General features: G+C 36.5%; 1 protein-coding gene across 4 annotated transcripts in view; it reads right to left on the bottom strand.

The window, feature by feature from the left end:
- LOC126380451 (protein cycle) overlaps window positions 1–23,256 on the bottom strand; it is a 52,567-nt gene that overhangs the window by 22,421 nt on the left and 6,890 nt on the right. For 2 of the 4 annotated variants that reach the window (XM_050029876.1, XM_050029878.1), the window contains exon 2: window positions 19,014–19,075. In XM_050029876.1, the coding sequence (XP_049885833.1) occupies window positions 19,014–19,035 (22 nt within the window). In that variant the 5' untranslated portion in view covers window positions 19,036–19,075. Of the gene's footprint in view, window positions 1–15,204; window positions 16,392–19,013; window positions 19,076–23,256 lie in introns of those variants that run through there. The other 2 variants (XM_050029874.1, XM_050029875.1) reach the window with 2 other exon arrangements.

The raw sequence follows: 23,256 nt of genomic DNA, 5'->3' as shown, positions 1-23,256 counted from the left end.
GTCATAGCCTCGGAAAAGTTTACACATAAACCGCAGATCGCTATAACAGGGTGCATTTTGGTTTGTTATTTTAAGGTGGGTACTTACTGGTGTTTCGACGCGTCATGTAACGTGGTACACAGAAGCGTTCGTGCAGTCAGTACGGGGAATCAACGCGCTCGCAACGAGCAACAAGAGCAACGATTTTAACACACGGCGTTACCTATCATGTTCGCTGCGAATATTACATTACGCCACGTAACACCGGTCAGGACCCACCTTTAGGGTAGTGTGAAACTAAAGCAGGCAAAATAAAGACGTGCAAAATTTTCAATCATATTTCAGTTTATGCCAATTTTTGCTATTAAGAACATAATAAGTCCTACACTTTTGCAACCGTATAAGACCAATTGATCTATGTAGGTTTGATAGTTCCAAACAAACACGAATTCTTCTTCTTCTTGTTGATGGGGTTGGTAATCCAACTCACGACCCACATGATAGAAGAAGAGGAGAATTGATGTATTGGTACGATTTACGTACGTAATAACAAAGTCTACTATTTTTTTACTCAATCAAATTTAAACATCTATAGGTATCTTTGGAACTATCTGGGTTGGGACTGGGCTGTATAGATTACTTATATTGGTCTTAAGTATATTGTTGCAAATTTTAATATACAGGGTGTTAGTGACATCGTAACGAAAACTTTGAGAGATGATTCAGGCCATGATTCTGAGTTGATATCAAGTGGAATTTTCCGTCGCAAAAGTATGGAACGGAAAATAATTTAAATAAATAAATAAATAAATTCCACTTGATATCGACTCAGAATCATGGTCTGAATCATCCCCTTCAGTATTCGTTACAGTGTCACTAACACCCATACCTACTTGTATGGCTACTGTATGTACTTGTATGGGGTGTAAATGACATCGTAACGAATACTGAGAAGGATGATTCAGCTGATTATTTTGAGTTAATATCAAGTGGAATTTTCCATCGTAAAAGTATAGAATTGAATATAATTTAAAAAAACTAAAAAAATAACATGAATTTTGCGACGGAAAATTCCACTTGATATTCAAATTCAAAAATATCTTTATTCAGTAGGTAACATAGTTACACTTTGAATCGTCAATTTTACATAACGAACGTCTCATCCGCCTAAAACTACTGCAGCTTCTCACAACCTGTATAGCCGGGGAAAAGAAGCTGCAAGAAAAACCTCGGCACAGGGTCCTAGACGTTCTTCAAAAAAAATAAACATAAAACATAAAATATTGGTATACAATTGAGTAATTTAGCTGCCTAATATCAGTACTCAGACAGTTAATCCCATGCATTCATATCTTCTAAATAATCACTAACTTTATAATAACCTTTTTTGTAAAGTTTTTGTTTAACTACTGTCTTAAAACAAGACAAGTTTAAGACAGTAGTTAAACAAAAACTTTACAAAAAAGGTTATTATAAAGTTAGTGATTATTTAGAAGATATGAATGCATGGGATTAACTGTCTGAGTACTGATATTAGGCAGCTAAATTACTCAATTGTATACCAATATTTTATGTTTTATGTTTATTTTTTTTGAAGAACGTCTAGGACCCTGTGCCGAGGTTTTTCTTGCAGCTTCTTTTCCCCGGCTATACAGGTTGTGAGAAGCTGCAGTAGTTTTAGGCGGATGAGACGTTCGTTATGTAAAATTGACGATTCAAAGTGTAACTATGTTACCTACTGAATAAAGATATTTTTGAATTTGAATATCAAGTGGAATTTTCCGTCGCAAAATTCATGTTATTTTTTTAGTTTTTTTAAATTATATTCAATTCTATACTTTTACGATGGAAAATTCCACTTGATATTAACTCAAAATAATCAGCTGAATCATCCTTCTCAGTATTCGTTACGATGTCATTTACACCCCATACAAGTACATACAGTAGCCATACAAGTAGGTATGGGTGTTAGTGACACTGTAACGAATACTGAAGGGGATGATTCAGACCATGATTCTGAGTCGATATCAAGTGGAATTTATTTATTTATTTATTTAAATTATTTTCCGTTCCATACTTTTGCGACGGAAAATTCCACTTGATATCAACTCAGAATCATGGCCTGAATCATCTCTCAAAGTTTTCGTTACGATGTCACTAACACCCTGTATATTAAAATTTGCAACAATATACTTAAGACCAATATAAGTAATCTATACAGCCCAGTCCCAACCCAGATAGTTCCAAAGATACCTATAGATGTTTAAATTTGATTGAGTAAAAAAATAGTAGACTTTGTTATTACGTACGTAAATCGTACCAATACATCAATTCTCCTCTTCTTCTATCATGTGGGTCGTGAGTTGGATTACCAACCCCATCAACAAGAAGAAGAAGAATTCGTGTTTGTTTGGAACTATCAAACCTACATAGATCAATTGGTCTTATACGGTTGCAAAAGTGTAGGACTTATTATGTTCTTAATAGCAAAAATTGGCATAAACTGAAATATGATTGAAAATTTTGCACGTCTTTATTTTGCCTGCTTTAGTTTCACACTACCCTAAAGGTGGGTCCTGACCGGTGTTACGTGGCGTAATGTAATATTCGCAGCGAACATGATAGGTAACGCCGTGTGTTAAAATCGTTGCTCTTGTTGCTCGTTGCGAGCGCGTTGATTCCCCGTACTGACTGCACGAACGCTTCTGTGTACCACGTTACATGACGCGTCGAAACACCAGTAAGTACCCACCTTAAAATAACAAACCAAAATGCACCCTGTTATAGCGATCTGCGGTTTATGTGTAAACTTTTCCGAGGCTATGACGACAGCATCCTTGAATACCTTTCGATATCAAGTAGCCAAAAAGTGCCTTTTATGTAATCCTAATGACGTACAATTTGACGTTAAACTTTTACGTAAAAGAGGCAGTCGCGTTTAAATGAAAACCAGTCAAAATTAGCCAGCGAAAAAGAATCGACGTAACCAAATTTCGTCTACGAATACACGGAATTCATCAACTACGTAGGAAAATTTGAAATCTTTCCCGTTTCCTCAATGCTACATAAAAAGTTGTAAGTTTAACATTTCATTGTCAGATGGTGAACACAACAATAAAATATTCAACAAATTTTATAATAAGGATACGATCTTAATTTTCAGTATGACAGCTCTAGAACTAGTTCCGTATCTACTTAACTTATGATACACGTACACGCGTGCAAAAAAGAGATAGAGTCAGTTTTAGAACTGAAATAAAATAAAATAAAATTTGTATCCGCCAGTTTTATATTCTATAGAACACAAACTTTTAAATTAACGTTCAAATTAAATCTATAATGTGGAAGGTTTTACTAGAAAATCGAATTCGTATTATTTCTTGCGAACTTGTTAAAGTGTTGACACCAAACGCGAAGCACTGCTATGGTTTCGTGCGATCGATATCCTACCTTACTCAAGCCACAGCACACTAATACAATATCACTAATTAATTTAACAAAACAACAATAACCGACCCAGTGCGTCGGTCGGAACTACCTTTGAATTGTATTTGCAGAAGCTCTCCAACGCCCTGAGACTGATGCAAAATACCTAAACCTGGAATATTCTGCAAAGTCCACATGGGAATAGATTGATTGATCAATCGAATCAAATACATCTACACTTGTGGAATCTGTTTGATTTTAAGATAATTGGGCAAAGGACCAATCCTAATATTTTATATATCTAGACTTATTGCCTAAACTTCCTCTTAATAAATGTCATGTGATTATTATGATAGTTGGTATTAAAAATAGGAAAACCAGTCAAGTGTAAGTTGGACCTCAGCACCGAGGGTCCCGTACTACCACACAAGATTGTTAAGTACGCGTTACGAAATCAAATTTCTTTACTTACATGTACATTAATCCTGCACTCCGGCGCATTTTCCCTGATTGCCCGACTCTGTGTATATCAACGAGAGCTTAGGTAAAAACGAGACTTGTTAACGCAACAGTCTCAGCTGACGCCAAAGTTTGAAGGGACGGCAGACTTAAAAATCTCAATACCAGGGTGCAAAAACAATTTACGTCATCAGCTATATAGCGTAGGCGAATTGGAAACCTTTCCTTTTCTCACTCAATACGTATAAAAAAAAGTTCAAAAAGTGAAGGTACCCCTACAAGAAACGTGTTTGTTTGAACTTTTTTTACGCACAGTGTAAATTCCATTCTTGCCTGTCGCAATATGCACAGTTAATTAATAAAAAAGGGTTTCTTACATTTTTTACACAGGAAACATCTTTTTATAAGTAATTTTGAGTTAAACTACTATTACTCGTCACAGCTATTTAGGCTTTTAACTTTAGCAGATATTAAAGCAAAACATTTCGCAAAGGGATTTCCGAGATTTTTAACAACTTAAATAATACATAAAAATACATAATAATAATACATCCTCACTTTACGTACATTTGATAAGGGGCTCTGATTAGTTGTGGCTCTGCCAACCCCATTAGGTATGACGGGCGCGAGTTCATGTATGCAAGTTAAGAATAGAATAAGAATAAAATAAGTTATTTAAATGGTACACATATAGACAGTAAGGGTATCACTTTATAGTTGTAATGAAAATTGCGTATATGGCGCCCGTTTTTGATTTTCCTGGTAAGGCTTTGCTTTCCTTTTTTCAAGATTTTATTTTAACACTTTGTCGACGTAAGTAATAATATTATCCACGGCCAATTACATTGAAATTACAGACGGACGGACATTTTTCCTTATTGACTACAGAACCACCACCATCACCAGCCCATTAACGTCCCCACTGCTGGGGCACGGGCCTCCCTTATGGTTTTTACAATAAGATTCCCATTGACATTCAGAATTTGCCTTTCAACTGCTTTAAGACAGTAGTTAAACAAAAACTTTACAAAAAAGGTTATTATAAAGTTAGTGATTATTTAGAAGATATGAATGCATGGGATTAACTGTCTGAGAACTGATATTAGGCAGCTAAATTACTCAATTGTATATCAATATTTTATGTTTATTTTTATTTTTTTAAAGAACGTCTAGGGCCCTGTGCCGAGGTTTTTCTTGCAGCTTCTTTTCCCCGGCTATACAGGTTGTGAGAAGCTGCAGTAGTTTTAGGCGGATGAGACGTTCGTTATGTAAAAATTGACGATTCAAAGTGTAACTATGTTACCTACTGAATAAAGATATTTTTGAATTTGAATTTGAATTTGATGGATAAGGAGATCGGGCCTTAAACCACCACGCGGGCCCAGTGCGGATTGGTGGTTATTAACGACTGCTAATGCAGCCGGAACCAACGGCTTAACGTGCCTTCCGAAGCACGGAAGAGCTCGAGATGAAAACTTTTTTTTTTGTGGTCACCCATCCTATGACCGGCCTTTGCGAAAGTTGCTTAACTTCAACAATCGCAGACCGAGCGCGTTTACCGCTACGCCACCGAGCTCCTCATTGACTACAGAAAGGGACCCTAAAATGGGTATACATATGCAATTAGCGTTAAATATGGATTAATTAAAGGATTAAGGCTAAAGTACATAATAAAATGGATATCCTGATAAAAAAATCAAATAATTCAGCATTACGTCTTAATTTTTAACGGTTTCTTACCCATAACAACTAAACCTCATTACAAATTATTAAATTACCTCTAACAACTTTATATTGCTTACTGACACTGATAAGGGCTTCCTTCACACAAAAAACATCAACGAGTTCACCATTGTTCCATAATAATGTTAATTGTCCATAAGTTTAAACCTACTAGACTGATTTCGATGAAACTTGCACTATTCCCTATGTTGGACGATACTTAAATCATTATTTTATAATTTGTATTTGATTAGGTATTTTACAAAATATAAGGAAAAGTTTATTTCCCTGCACTATCAAGGGAGATGAGATGATCAAAACTCCATCAAGTGATTGTTTACTTATTACTTATATTGCTACCCAGTTTTGGAATAACGTACCACTTTTTCATACAAATAGTAATAACAGCTGTACAAAAAAAAATAGTGTTAAAACATTCATTAAATAATCGCCGTCTAATAATATTTTTTTAAATTAAAAATCTCGTAATAGCATTTAGAAGTCAAAATATTATTAAGTAGGTCTCTATGAGGACTATCGTGTAGCAAAGGGTTATCAAAGACTTTTTGGACACCCTGTATGTATATTGCCATTTGCCTTATAGACGTTGTATAGAACAAAAATGAAAAACCTTGGAAGAAAAACACGTTTCTTGTGTGCACCTTTATAGGTACTTTACTTTTAGTGAATTATAAATAACACAATCAAAGAAAATTTCAGTTGGGTAGTTTTCTAAGTCAAAGATAAATTATGAAAAAAAAACGGAACCCTTATGGATTCGTCATGTCTGTCTGTTCGTCCGTATATCACAGCCACTTTTTTTTTTTTTTTTCAAAAAAAACTATATGAGCTATACTGTTGAAACTTGGTAAGTAGATGTACTTTTTTATTATTATTGTATGTCTTTTTCATATCTCGGGCCTATGGAGGCCCGGACTTTTGGAAGGCGTGCGTGGGGCCGAAGCCACCACGTAGAGGCGCCTTAAGACAGATTAATCTAAATGTGGTGTGACACCAACCGGCGATTATCCCTGTATGCACTATGGGAGTGCACCCAAAGACAATCCCCGGTTCGTGTAGGACTATTGCAGATTATGGGAACAAAGGGAACTGGGCTACTGGGTTGGGGGTTAGTGGACCGGGATACTGGAGCTATGGGGGACTATGGCGCCTGCTCGATCAATGTTGGTAAACATGGATAAATAAGCAGGCGATGACACTCACTGGATGGGCCACCTATCTAGCCGACGCGACTGGACGGCAAGGCAGCAACATGGTTGTGAGCAGCTCAGGGTGTCGAGAGGTGTACACCGCTTTCTGCGAGGCGGTTTACCCGCCTCACCAACTCGCGACTTATGCATCTTTCACTACCACCCTGCGAGCGTATAGCTCTAACGCCCTACTCTGGCCGGCCAATGAAGGCAAGCCAGAGGTGAGAGTCCTGTATTATTATGTATTCTGTGAACCGCATTAATATTTTCACACAAAAGTAGAAAAAAAAACAATAAATTTTGGGGGTTGCCCATACTTAGAACTGTAATTAAAAAAAAATTTTTCGACAAACCCATACGTGGGGTTTCTATGGATAGGTCTTCAAAAATGATATTGGATTCTAATATATATTTTTTTTTCTAAACTCAATACCTAGTTTGCGCAAGAGATTCTTTCAAAGTGGTAAATTGTTCATCTGTCCGTCCGTCCCCCTCTGCAATTTCTAAATTAAGAGAATTATGAAACTAAAAAAATATATGATATACATTACAATACAAACTTCCACGGAAAATTGGATTGAACGAGATTTATTTAGTAGTTTTTTTTATACACAATATTAAAACATCGATCAAAGTTACAACAAACTACAAGAACTTTTATAATAAGTATGTTACTTGCTGCTACGGAACCCTTCATGGGCGAGTCCGACTCGTACTTGGCCGTTTTTTCTATTTAACTTATTTATGAATTTTAATAAAGAAAAACGTTATAATTAAGTGTGTCATTTTGTCACGTTTTTCTATGACGTCACAGGGTGCTTTTTAATACAAATATAGTAATTGCGTGTTTTGACGTTTAGTAAAAAGTAACTGTTTTGATTAGTTGGAAACTAGCATATTTTATTGGCCACGTAAGGAGCATTAGAGACGGCGTAGCTTTAAATTGCAGAGAGCTACAGTAGTGACGATTACAGCACTTATGATTCGCCATTAAAAGCTCAGTATGAACCAGGGTGTAGTGCAGTTACGATAAAAATGTTAGTTACAACCGTTACTCAGGAGAGGAACGATATAAAACACTCGCAACTTCCGTATTGTATTTTATAACGTCAAAATGGAAATCAACCATGATAATATCATACTCCAGTAAGGCAGATACAGGAACGTAATCATATCAAAGACCTCCTTTTTTTCGACGTCGGTTAAAAATAGCGGTCAGCGTTATATATCTTGCAGTAATAAATCAATCATTGCCATTTCATTGGCCACATATCAATAAGGTAATGATCTTAATTTTGCACATAATAAGCATTAGTTTTTTATAATCTATTTTAAACACGGAAAACTAAAAACTTCTTTATAATTCCATGCAATATACAAAAATACATCCAAACCCAGAGCCGCTTGTATGGCACTTTCCAGGTATCATTTAATTTTTTTTTATTTTAGATGCAGATTTAGACATTTATCGCGCGAACAGAACTCAACGAAGGCAGTTGGCCACAAAATGAATTGTTATACCTATTTACTTAGATATATAATATCTACGCTTAGTGATGTGAAAAGAACAAAAAAGGTGCAGTTGGTTTGGTGCGCAGTACGGCTTCTAAAGAACTTCATCGGAAATGAAATAACAGATGCAGTGACAGTGCGCAGAAATGGAGTTAGTTGTTTAGCAAATTGCCACAACTGATCGCAGCTGACCCGTCTGCGCGCACACACCAATCGATGCAATAACCGTGCCAACGATAACAAAGCAAGAAACTGATTTTACGCCAATGTAGGTATTATATTCGGTACTGTAATAACCTTCATTGTAAAATAAAATAATGAAATTACTATAGAGAATCTGAGTTTCTTCAAGTAATGAAATAGTACTAAAATAATTAGTGTCCGACTTAACTTTTAGTTTCAGCCACTTTCGGTGCTAAATTGAGATTTCGATCTAGTTGCGGTTTCGGCAGAAAATCCGTGGAATCTACGACCAGGTGCCGTATCTTTGAATAGCTCGCTTTCAACTTGCGGGCGAATATAATACCTGTATATGTTATCGGACGTGAGTTGAAGGCATAGAAGAACTTAATTTGCAAATTTCAAATATATACATATTCCTAGCTTTTACTTGCGGGTTTCCGTATAAATATTTACTCAATAATTACTTTGAATTGATAACATGACTGCTCAGACATGTTCCGGACAGGTTTTATCTCAAAATCTTGCATAAAACACGTATTGGAAGCTCGTTGTCTTAATAAATAACACCCCAAGATGATATAAATAAATATATAAGTTTAAAAACTAAAACCCGACTACGGAAAAATCACGCTCTAAAAAGTATGAAACAAGAAAAGGTATATTTCTCTGAAATTCGTCTGAATTGTGATGTTTATTTGTTATCCTTTTTTCTTGTTTCATCCTTCGGTTGTAGTGTTTATTGTACATCAGTTAGAGTCAAATATCAGGAGTGACAGATAGTGACACGGCCTGATTACATATTGTATTTATTTATCTGTAGTTACTTGTTTGTATCAATTTCCATAAGATTTATTTTTCGAGTAAAAGCATAGTTAGTCTGCGAAGATTGCTGGCTGCCCTGACTTCAGAATTTAGATTCTCACATTGTATTGAATAAAATATTATTTCTTACTTCTTCCTAACAGATTTTGAAGAGAAGAAAGGTTTAATATTTATATATAACTTTTTATTATTTTTATTTAAACTGGAGTAGATAACACTAAAAATATTATTTAGCCAGTAACCAGGTACCTACATCATCAATACACCCATGTACCTATGTTCGACACACCCTCGACCGTTTTCTAATTTTCTTTAAGTTGAGAGTTGTTTTAAATGTGAAAAGTAAAAATAATAGCGCAAATATATATACCGAATAGAACAATATGCCTAAATATGATATAAAAGAGTCGTGTCTGCACATCTACAACACGAAAGCTTTATCGTTTTGTCTTATGTACATTTTTTTTCAAACCAGATTTTATATAAATGTACTTGCTATAAAATACAAACATAAACAGCCTATACACGTCCCACTGTTGGGGAGAGGCTTCCCCTCAATCAACCGGAGGAGCATACTCCACCACGCGGCTCCATTGCGGGTCGGTGCAGGTGTTTTTAGGGCTAATAGCCGGGACCAACGGCTTACCGAAGCACGGAGTTACAGGACTTACTATAACGAAGAAAGTAATTTGAGTGGTGTCATTTTTAGTTTATTAACCTTCGCTCTGTTGTAAAAAGTTCATAAGTCCATTAGTATTTTGTTCAACTGAAGCACTCACCGAGAAAAATATTGGATCTCTCAGAGAAACAAAATGAGGTAAAATTTACGAATAAAGGTAAAATCAAAGGTTTTAAAAACCTTTTATTGTCAACATTGTCAACAGTTTTTTTTTATATGTATACAAATTGCACCACTATGAGGGTGACATTTTCTTTTAGAAAAAACCCTTTTCAAAATAAAGAAAAAAAATCGTCTAGTCTCGTGACAATTTCCGACTCCATCACTAGCCCAGGTTCAGAATACCTATTGCATTGCAATGTATATTTTTTTAGTTCTATTGGTTGTACAAATTAGGTTATGATATGACCCAAACCGAATATTATATATATGTAGTTGGAGATGTGTCACGTGTAAGGAATAAGCGCATATCGACAGCTTAATCGTACAAATGTATTTGCGGATGATTGTAAACGAGTCTTGAATCCTTGCTGATATCAGTAGCGGGCACAAGTTTTGTGGGCAGGATAAGAAAAATATGAGACAAAACGACTTACGTAAATATAAAAAGTGCTGATTCTTTTTTGAAATCGGTTAAAAAGCGGCTGCAGTTTTGTGATCTGACTACTTTGTTAGTGGACATGTCATGTCATTCATAACATAACATACTTACATTTAATATGTATCTCTTAAAATTGCCGCTGTTCCATCAAATTGCTACTTTCGATCAAATCTAATTCAATAATTAATTAGTCATTGTTGTTACCTTCACGCACAGAATAAACACTCAACCCTGATTGCTGGGGACAAATCTCCCCTTGGCGGGTTGGTGGGCCAGTTTAGGTGCAAAATGTCAAGTAGATACAAAATGATTAAATCTCGAAACGTTCAAATCTAAACACCCAGCCTCAGCGCAATTGACAACATTTCAAATTTTTAAGCCGTGGTTTTTTTGTGCTATTTCGAAAGTACTTGTTTAAATAGAAGACACGTATTTTTTCTTTTCAAGATTTTTCCACTAGAAGTTACAAAAAATATTTTTTGAAAATTGGATTCTGCCATTGATAGAATGAAGGCAGTATACTGTAATGTACCTTTGCATGCGTATTTAAAACAAGTCGCAAACAAAGTGTCATGTTATGTATGACATTTACTTTTTTTATAATTTTTATGTAAAGGTCTGAACTTATTATGCCTTCCTCTTCTGACCTCGTGGATTTTTCAATATATTTCTATTATTACTGAATTAAAAAATCTGAAAAAATGTGTTTTGTGTAAATCATAGAAATATCTCGAAATGGTTTTCGATTTAAGGCACCTTAGTAAAAATGAAATGTTGTCAATTAAGAGACTGTTTCCTAAATGTACCCGGGAATCGAATTCTAGAATCCTGGTTTGGTTGTCACGGTAAAGTCAACCATCACAAAAATAAAACAAATATAAGTACAGCGATAGAGAAATAAAATTTAAAATAATAACTTATTGTAAGAGTCCAGTCAGCCTTGTTTGGTATCTTTATAAAACTAGAACGACTTAGAAGAAGTCTTGGGACTTTTCAATGCGAAAGCAATAAGTTTCTCCCAAGGCTGAAACTTAAGAAGAAAAATAAAACATATTTATATAATAAAACATTCAATGTAATTTTTACACAGCACTTCCAACCATTGCACCTGTTTTCTTTATTACAGCGAAACGATAACAAAAGAAGTAACAGTATTCTAAGTATCTACACAATACGATAATTAAACTGTAATAGTTTCAGATCCACTTTCCCCGGTCAATAAATTATTTGATATCTTTTATGCTGGTTTTATTCCGTAGACGGTCTACGTAATGTCTCGAAGGTACTGACAGGTCTCGTTTTTACAGATGCATCTGCCAATATGATGTCCAATCCGAAGGGAAAACCAATCCAACTACAGGTTAGGTTAGTAACGATTGCGTAAGTTTTTAAATAAAAATAAATAGCATCCGTAACGCATGGCGTAACGCGCCTTCTGAAACACAGAATCCTCTTACTTTTTTGGAAATTCAGGTTTTTCTGACGATTTCTCCTCCCGGAATAAAACCCTAAATTCTAGATCGTGTGTTGAACGCTCTATCCCCTAGACCATACACTGCTACAACTTTGAAAAAGAAACTAGCTACTATTATTATTATAATAATGTCTATGTTTTCGCAAATATTATATTGTTACGTACGTTGGACGTAGAACACTCGCATTTTTCAATAACTGAACTGAATCAAATCGGTCACCTGATAATCGATCATCTTCTCAGGTGTCCCGATTATTATTGACCCGCCAGAGTCCCCCTAACACGGCTTACACACTTAACGGCTACGTACGTTTACTTTAGAAAATAGTAGCCGGGCTTACACATTACAATTAAGTACGCCAAGAAACCTCTTCCAGAAACTTAACAACCGGAGACATAATATTATTCAAAAATAAACACTACATGGTGGGCTAAACGTCGGGGTCTGAATCGAAAAATTTGGTAGAGGGGCTCATTAGCTAATAATATAGAGGACTAATTCATACTTTCGCTACCACTAACTTTTTTTTTATAATTTACAGTTTATTAAGGTACATTTTTCAACTAGAATGGCACACTAGCGAAGGATAGTTATGAAGTAAAATAATACAGTCAGTGAGAAAGAAATTGCGAAAAAATAAGGGTTTTTGAGGTAAGGTAAAAAAATAATTAGGAACTACAAATAAAAGTAGTACAAAATGGGTCACATCTTCTTTTTCTTCTTGTCGTTCTCTCACATCTGCTTAACCGTTAATAATCGCCGAACATTACATAGGTGCGTTTCTGGTGACCAATGGAACGCTCTATATAATTGTTCGTTTTGAACTTTAACGTTTATGCCACCCCAACACAGCATCTTGAGGATTAACACATACACATTGCAGTTTGGTTCGGAAATAAAGAAACAGAAGATCTGACTGTTTCTATGTATATGCCGAAATGAAAGAAGCAAGGTAAATAAAATGTTTAAAAACAATGCTATCATCCTAGGAAAATAAAATTATCACAGATTCCACTGAAAAGAGTAAAATTTCACTGATAAAAATGTTTTATTAAGGAAAGCTAATGAAAATTCTGGAAAAAATACTAAGTAATTATGTTTTGCGTAACTACAATGATACTGAGAATTACTTTGTCAACGAACTACCCTGTTTTTTAGTAACAAGCTGAAGTTAATTAGTGTGTATTGATGTTATATATTTACCCGACTACGGCGAACCCATGAGGAGGGTTACCTACGTGTTTGACCGTTATATACAGAGTGTTAGTGACATCGTAACGAGTTGATATCAAGTGGAATTTTCCGTCGCAAATGTATGGAACAGAAAATAGTTTAAAAAAAAAACACAAAAAAAATCATGAATATTCCGACAGGAAATTCCTCTTGATATCAACTCAAAATCATGCTCTGAACCATCCCGCTCAGTAGGTATTCGTTACGGTGTCACTAACACCCAAACCTACTTTTATGGCTACCTGTATGTACTTGCACGGGGTGTAACTGACATCGTAACGAATAATGAGAGGGATGATTCAGCTCATTATTCTGAGTTAACATCAAGTGGAATTTTCCATCGCAAAAGTATAGAATTGTAAATAATTAATTAAAATGTATATCATTAATTTTGCGACGGAAAATTCCACTTGATATTTTAACTCAAAATCATGGTCTGAATCATCCCCCTCAGTATTCGTTACGATGTCACTAACATCCTGTATGTATGTATGTTTTGTCTGTTCCCTCGTAAGTTATAACCACTTATCAGAATTTAACAGATGCGTCTAACTAACTGGAAGCTCTTCTGATTCTTCTTCTTTTATCGTGTGGTTTGAGAAATGGATTACCAACCTCAACAACCCTAGTATCAGGGTTATTATTATTGAGCCGCCAAAGGCCCCTGACATGATTCATGTACCTAACGACATACGTTGTCAGCTTACATCAGCAGGTAGTAACTGGGACCAGCGGCTTAACGTGCCTTCCGAGGCACGGACCATCTTACTTTTTGACAATCAGGTGATCAGCTTGTAATGTCCTAAGCAAACTAGGAATCGCAAAGTGATTTTTCCGATATGTCCCCACCGGAATTCGAACCCGGGGTCTCCGGATCGTGAGCGCAACGCTCAACCACTGGACCACTGAGACCGTTCTTGTGATTGTTCGCTGGTTATAGGCTATGTGACGTCACGTCAAATTCAATGTGGCGGCTGATGGATGAAGTATAAAAATATATTTTTTAAAAGTATTACAATATGAAAGGGATTAATCAGTACATTTCAAATATGTATATATTACTAGCTGTACCCGCAGTTTTGCTTGTATTTACTCCGTAATTACGCTTGATTGATAACATCAAATCTCAGAGATGATCCGAATATTTTTATCTCCAAACCTTACTTAAAATACATAATGCAAACACGTTATCTCAATACATAAGACCTCAAAGTAAATTAGTATCTACTTAAATAAAAAATATAGTTTAAAAACTAAAACTCGACCAGGGAAAAATCGCTAAAAAATATGATAGAAGAAAATATTTTTTAAAAATTCTTTCCTACAAATAACGTACATTTAATAAGTATACAACTTGTATATTTTATAAACCTAACTAAAACATTCGACTTAAGTATGTTCTGTCCCCGAATATTTGGCAAAATACTCTAGATACTAGATACTCTAGGACCTACGCAAATGGTTATTTGTCACATTATTATTTTTTTACTCTGGATACCTTTAGAAATTATTTCTAGACCTTACTTTCTTAGTCCTTTTTTCAGTTTATTACGATGTGATTCAAAATTAATAAAATAAAGGATGTAATTTTTAGGTTGTAAGTTTACATTTTATATTACAAATTATGTAAAAATATCCCGTATATAAACATTCTAATGTACTCTAGTTATACTCTTTAGCCTTCAGAGCCATGTAGCCATGTAGCCATCAGTAGTGGAAGTTGGGACGTATACGAATAATATTGTTGACGTTGCGACAATTGTAATGAACCGATATATAACATGCTATTTTGTACACAATAAAAACTATGTCATTAAAAAAATCGCATTGCAAAATAAGTGTTGTGTGAGCTCGAGAATGATGACCACCGCTGGATGTTTCTGAAAATGTTGGAGTACTTACTGCAGCATGTCATAGTGCTGGTAGTGAGGCGCGGGCGGCTGCAGCTCGTGCAGTTGCAAATAGAATTCGTGAACCCGCGCGAACTCCCGCGCCATGCCAGCACACTGCGACATGCGACCGCTCGCCGCGGCGTTTACTCGCGACTACCGCGACCCACGGCCACGCACGCACCTCTTCAGCACCCTCGGTCCTCGCTGTAAACCGGACGCGCGAAAACCACCGCGCGGAGTCCTCTCCAGCCTCGATCTAAGTATCGTTTGCGAACTCTCTACGGCTACCCGGCCGTACCCCCAACAACCCAGCACCGACTAACCACCAAATTTTACGTCTCCCGTGTCGATCCGATATGAGCACCTAACTTTTTACACTGGCCGGGGTTGTCGGTCAAACTGTGTATTTAATTTAAAATGATGAATTCCACTCCCTCGCGCTTCTAGTAATTTATGAGTCGCAGTTGCCACAATTTCTTCTTTTAAATCGTAAGTAGTAACTACCCCCAAGTAGGCTTCTATATGTTACACGAAGAGAAAACTGAATTAACATAATTATTTGATAAGTTATTAGCGTAGTAAATGTCTTGTGTATGAATTAATTGTACAATGACATAATATTAGAAATTTGCTGCCCTCTACAAAATTGTAAGCAAGTGGCAATAATTTGCCACGTTACTTTTTAATCGAGTAATATTAATTTATCAAATGCAATGTAGCCTAAGGCACAAAAATTCAAAATATTGTAATACATTGCAGTACACGATGAAAATATAAGTCGGGATAACACCCGCCCACTGCGTCCGCCCTCGCCCCGCCTTACTTTACAAGTACATTTTTACTTCACCTAAATCCGTGTACACATACGAGAATTTTACCCGATAAATACGACACACAGTCAAATGTAAAATTTAGAAGTACGAAAGTAGGTATGACTGTGTTTTCTAGCTTTCCATCCAGAAATATCTTATGTTCATTACTTAAAATATGCGTACACACGAGAAATCACTACTATATATTTATTTATAGTTTGAAAAGAACGGCGTAAAAAGAACAAATATTATGGTCATGTTACTGCACGCCTAGAACAATCAATTCGGAAAAAGAAAATCCCGTACTATTTGCACTATATATATATTTTGATCGTCACTATATAAGAGACACGCGCACAAATGCACTTCCTTGTAAATGTTATGTAGTACTCAATCGCGAGAATGCAATCATGAGTAGCTAAAAGTGCATCGCGATTACGTCGACGTGCCCGTGAACCTGCCCTGCATCATCGGACGCTTGTAATCCGCGCCGCTCTAGACATTTCAAACATGTCATGTGTACAATGACGTTTAGTGAAGGAAACCTAGCCGCGACTTCCGCAATAAGGAGTAATGTAAAGAAAACGTGAAACACAGGTCGCATCGCCATCAGATAAATTCGCGCAACGCAGCTTACACGTGCCGCAGCTAGTAAACACAACACAACGTAATATTATGCAACCAACCAAACGGACGGATACTGTAGCATAATGTAATGCAATTAAGCGAATCACGTGATGAAATTGGAAATAGCAAATCATTGGGATAGCAGGCGTGAGGCAGAAGAGAACACCTTTTTCGCGTGCAATGATAATGTAATATAAACACAACATGGAATCACGCCTGTATCCCCGAAGGAGTAGGCACAGGTTAGGTGTACTATATATATGCACAATGCACATACTGTGCCAAATAACTCAGTAATTTAATATCTGCATTTTTGTTTACTTGTATTTCACAACTACAATGGGTTCCCAATATTACAAAAACAATATAACGCGTTTACATAATTTATAAAGTACTTATATTAATAACTAATTATAAACTTTATTATAAGTAGTTCCTGCACTTAAAATGGTTTCATATCAGTCAATAAAGGATGTCTTCACTGTACTTGCATTGAAATTACCAATCCTGTCGATATGTTAGATAAGCAAAATGACTAATTTCCTAATAAAATAGTTAATGCCATCTAACCAACGCCTGCTACAACCAGTCAAACGCAAATGAAGTGAAGTTTGCTATTAATTCACAACAAGGAGTTATGCGTCTGTTTACTTATTAATAGAACCTTCCAAGTGACGTTTTACCCATAGCAAAGAACTCTCTCGAATTCTCTAGAACGTTCCGATCGAACGTAAACAATATTGGTAGGTACGGACTAGAAAATAAGAGCGGTGTTGTGTCGTGATTTATGAAGATGCACCGTGTTCTAGACCTGTTGTGTTTACGAGACGTGTAGTCTCGATGTTTCCACATTTGTTCTCGACTCGTTGAATAAAGTCATTCATTTATCATATATTGATAAACCGAATACTCAATAGAATAATCTCATAAAATGGTAATGATAAACTCGATAAATGCTGCACTCAGCATTGGAATGGAAAATATATGTATTCAAATCGAATAAAAAATGATTGAGATCGAACAATTCACAAAATAAAGCCCCTTACGTCTGGTTAGCTGTAATTTATTATGTGGTAAAACACGATACAATCAATAAGACTAAGAAAAACAACTAAAATATCACATAGTAAGTAATTTATACGTGTCACCGGACACCGGCGGCCCCGTCTCCCACAATGCGGTAATCTCGAGAGCAACCAGACACCACCACCTGAGAAGGTCACCGACTAATTCCGATGAAGGAACAAATTTCCACATTTTCCGTATCTGAGAGATGTACACTGATCGACAAACAATCTATGAAGACAAACATCGAAAGATCTCGCCACTGCACTGAAAACATTAGCAAGTTTTGAAACCATTATATTTAGATAGGATAGTTAGCTAACAACTTAAACATGCGAAACATAACAATAGTGCGTCGCTCCCCTTTATTGCCCGTTACTACTAGTTTTGCATGATGTAGTGGCGGTATGTGATATTGTTTTAATAAAGTTATTTTGATGTGAGCCGGTGGTTGTCCGTTGAATATGTTAAGTAAATTCGGTGTCGTAGCAACATTTCACCCCCCGGCGAGCGGGTGAGCGGGCGAGTCGCGACAGCTCAATGCAGGTACCTGTTGAGCCTGCCTGGGACAGACACGCTACGCGGCACGCGCCCGTCTGCCGCCGCGCGTCCCAACGATACGCAAATTCATCCTACTATCGTGTCAGCTATACAGTAATATGAATTCCAGTCTATCGCTTCGTCATATGCAAATAAATTTTAAGCTAGTCCATAGTGACGGTTGGGAAGTTTTTACTTACAATAATACAGTCAAATAGGTATAGCCCGTACATATACCAATAGGCATTGACATTGATTTAAAAATGCGGGATCTTATCTTACATAGTAAACGCCTTAGCAAAACAGCCAAAGGCGAACTAAAATCAACGATTATTGAAACTGCTTGGATTTTTAGATTGCATTGAATATAAAATAAACTAAACCTACCTACGTATTTGTTTTTACTTGTCCCACAAACGAACATTGATCATTGTGTTATGTGAACAATATATCTGTAGCCAACAAAATTTTAAATTGTCTATGAACGGTGGCCGGAGAACTTTTGTAAAAAGCCTCACTATTTTCCACTTACTTACTCCTAAGGAGCCATGTCAACTGAATGTGACATGGCAAACAAGACTGGTATTTCCGAACCCGGAATAAATAAACATTAATTACATTGCTTCCATAAAAACAGTTGTTCGCATAAAGATTCAAATCCGCGATTCTCCCTTATAAATGCGTAAACTGCTAGAGCCGCGTTGTTTCTCGCAATGAACGTAGCACTTTTGGATTCCTGTGTGTTGGTATGTAGGTATCTAGAACTTAAGGTACCTGGAATATCTGAAGCGGGTCATGACTCGTGCCAGCCCCGGCCGCTTCTCCCGGCGCCCTCACCTGAAAACACACCAGAGCTCAAACTGACAGCTGAGAGCTGTGTACATTGACCTTAAAAAATATGCTCTGGGATAATGATGTGGTAATGAAAACGTGTAAAAATAAATACTACGTTTTCGGATACTTGTTCCGTATTCGAAATTAAAGAGCTCTAGCTCCGTGTTTATCAACGCGACGTCCGCGTACCAATTCCAAGTAAACCGCGGACTAAATAAAAAATACTGGTATAAATAATAAAAAATATATATTATCCTTTGTAAAGGGTGGTCTAGCTGACAGTATAATATAGTACGAGCTCCCCTTCGGTCAAACCCGGGTTTATAGTACTCGTAGAATTTATTGACACAAACTCTAGGACTATATCACGCAAGTGTACGTATGTACGTAGGTATATGTATTTTTTCCAATATTAAAATATACATTTTCCAGCGCATCACAACGAAGCAAGGCATCTCAAAGACTGACAAAAATACCCCGCTGCACTACGAGATTAATTCGTTGATCGATAACACTGCCAGCCCTCGGATCACCCTACTTACTAATTGGGGTGTAGTAAATTATTAATCTATTTGCAGTTTCTTACTCTACGCATCTAGATAATAATATACTACATTTGTTTAGTACTCTTTAATTTTGTGAATACTAAATCAAGATATTTGTGAGGAAAAAAAAGTAACAAATTGTTGGAGAGAAGCGCTGAAGGCTCTCACCCGGTACAACGTTTAAGACAACAGGCCTGAGAGTGCCCAGTTGGGCGCGAACCTTGGCTCAGGGCGTCGTCTGACAGGAAGAATATTTGAAAGGATTAATCGACCTTAGTGGGTCGATAGCGATAAGCGCTGAATGAGGGAAATCGTCGACCACGCCGGCGGGGTCGGTATCGGGGTGTTGGACAGACGGAAGATATGATCATCCCCCAATTCCCAGTAGTTTTACCGAATAGTCTTACCAGTTGAACTATTGGGAATTTCCTTCCCAATAGACTCACTATTAAGGCTACTGGGAATTTTGTATCCAGTCAAAGACCTTGTATAGAATAGACAGATAATATTTTAGAGTGACGATTAAACTATCACAGCTCTCTTTCTTCCCTATGGCAACAATCTCTGTGAAAAAAAGAAACAAACATAGACAAACACCGCTGTCTAGAACGTCAGTGTTTCCCGTTTTGAGATGTTGTGGTAGCCAGCTGGATACCAAACCTGCCGTTAGTTTTTTGGTGTTTTGGGACGTTATTTTAACATTTTATATAAAAAATCTGTGAAATAGTTATTCATTATGAACCATGGCTTGCGTAGCTATTGGTTGTGAGAGTAGAATGGGTGTTATAATGGAGAAGGATCAAATAATGTCTCACCATGGGTAAGTTATCGACCACATAATACATGTTTGTGTGCAAGAAATACATTACCTGGTCTGGTTTTTGTAAAGTTTATTGAGCCCTAAACACGATGCAGACGCATATTTTCAGCAAAGCCGTCACATTTGTACAAATAATTGATTTCACATTTTACGTTAATCAGCTTTGACAGATCATGTACCCAAAGTATTATAAGTAGTGTTGTCCTTTGATGTCGATAACATAATATTATGTTTTGATGTAACATCTACATGTTGTGTTATTCTATTCTCGTTTAATTTATTTTTCGACCTGTTTCCGATTTGTATGAAGATTACATAAATATATTGTATTTTCCAGATTTTCTAAATATCCTAATTTACGAAACCAGAAATTAAGAAACAATTTGATTCAGACCATGAAACGAGATGATTCTCTCTTCTGAAGGACGCCTTCTCCTTATTTTAAGCCTGTGCTAATTACATTTCGATGTATCTTGCTTTCTATCGAGCAGGATAAACAAAAATATTACATAGAGATGCAGTACCAACAATATTCACTCGCATATCTCACATAAGGTGAGTTTAAGTTTAGTTATAAGTTTGTAGATGAATTTGCAGCTATTTCGTTTTTGTATTCTACATTAGCATGGAAAAAATAATTCAATACAATACAAATATTCTCTATTGCACAAAATAATTAGTATGAATAACTATTTTTGTAAGTACTTGTGATTATTCCTTCTATGTGCAATGTGTAAACATGTAATTCTTGTGTATTTGTGTGCTCCACGTTAATATCTGCCATGATGACGACCAGAGCCGACACTATACACTTCTAAAGAAAGTGAACATGAGGAAAAAATTTTTTACCACCCAAAATCGGAATTGTTAAGTGCTTCGTGGTCATTGTATTCTAACTATATTGAATAAAAATCTTATAAAGAAGTATTTGCTTGTATTCTTTAATCGCATTGAGATAATCCCCGAAATATACTAGAAGGTCGTCTACTTCTTGTATCGAGTGCCGATGCGATTTCCGGTCAAGTCAATGAAAAACGTGTATTTAATTTTTATAAAAGGGTAGGTATGTGATTTATAGCAACCAAAGGGTGGCCGCAATGTCGTATTAAAATGATACTATAGTATATGTGGACTAGATGGACCGTCCTCGACCTCCTCGGCCATAACACCGTGCGAAATGACATAGATTCAAAAATGATAAATTGACCTTTAACAAGTTTGTCCATGATAATTACGTTGAATAAGAGGTTCTGAATCTGTTACCGCAGCGTACGGTTCTTCATAGGTATCTTTCTATCAGGGAACAAATAGGTATCGTTTTAACTAATTTACTTGTGGTTCTACCCACCCAGGTATGGATACTAGGTTGTTATTTCTGTATTTAATTAATCATTCAATTTGTAATGTATAATTTTTTAGATCTTTGACTAACATGAAATATTTAGCCGATAATAATGTCGATAAAGACATGGAACGGCACTAGTGGTCCTAATACAAAAACATATACTGTAGGTACGTTTCTATAACAAACCCGCCACACGAGTACAAAAGACGTTACGACGATAGTATATTTATCTCTTTTTAACTTATGACGGCTCACATGAGTGCGAAAGACAAAACCTATATTTTTCTTTCGTCTTAAATACGCTCCGTCTATTCTATACAAGGTCTTTGTATCCAGTAGACTCCCCAGTCGCATGACACTAAAAGCTTATTACATGAATGACATAACATCATGCTTTCGGACTTTAACAAATGGGTAGGCCATGCAGTAGGTAATCCTTCTGACTGTGACTAAGCCGCGAACATCGTTAGCGAGCGAGTGAGATTAAGCTCGTTAACATTGTTTATCACGTGTGTCGGTGCGCCGCCCGTTGAATCAAAAGCCAAATGAAAAAATCAAGTACATCCAGACATATTCATACTTAATGCGCAACCTTTGGTAAAGGTAACGTTTCATTACTCTGTAACCTTGAAATGAAACTGTTGCCAAGCCAATACTTGGCCTCTTGTAGTGAAGCCGCGCCGCGGTGGCTATTATATCACCTACCTACATTTAAAAAAGTCTATTGTAGGATCACCTATTACAGTTTGGAAGTGTCCAACATGAATTCTAAAGACAAAACTGCGGATAAGAGTAACGCGAAAGTTTGTCACTGCCTCACATTCTACCACTAAACATAAACTGCCTATATACGTCCCACTGCTGGGCACATTCTACCACTAATGAAAAAGAAACTGTTCGTTATTCATGGTATCAACAGTTTGCCCTAAGATCCACATTTAATTTGGCGTGACGTAACATAGCTTATAACCACCGGACAACTAAGACGCTTCTAGAGACATTTCTGTTAAATTCTGACAAGTCTCTTAGAAGTTAGGTGGTAACAGACGCATACACACATATACATACATACAACACATAACCCTCCTTTTTGCTCCGCCGCTGTCGAAAAAAAAATGAAACTTTGTGTAGACAAACTATAAATCAAATGATTTTGACTTTGACTGCAAAAACTCGGGACGCAAAATTATCTACTTTTCAAGATAATCAGATGATTAAGCCTGCAATTTCCTTACGAGCACCAATCATAAAAGTCGGCGACTGCTGCTGCGTTGTTCGGAATTTCACCTTACATGTTTACACAGCCTCCACTGACTAGTGCTCGGGGCGTTGGGCTCACGATTTAAAGGTACGGAATCGACTCCCGGTGGGGACCGTCAGACCGTCTTTTGATTGGTACGGACATTGTAGGCTCAATTACCTCAATGTCCGTAAATGTAAGATAATTCCGTACATGTGAAGGCACGTTAGTTGT

This window comes from Pectinophora gossypiella, chromosome Z (assembly GCF_024362695.1).
Source record: "Pectinophora gossypiella chromosome Z, ilPecGoss1.1, whole genome shotgun sequence".
NCBI lineage: Eukaryota > Metazoa > Arthropoda > Insecta > Lepidoptera > Gelechiidae > Pectinophora > Pectinophora gossypiella.
The sequence above is the reverse complement of the archived record's forward strand: the minus strand, read 5'-3'. Positions and strand labels throughout refer to the sequence as shown.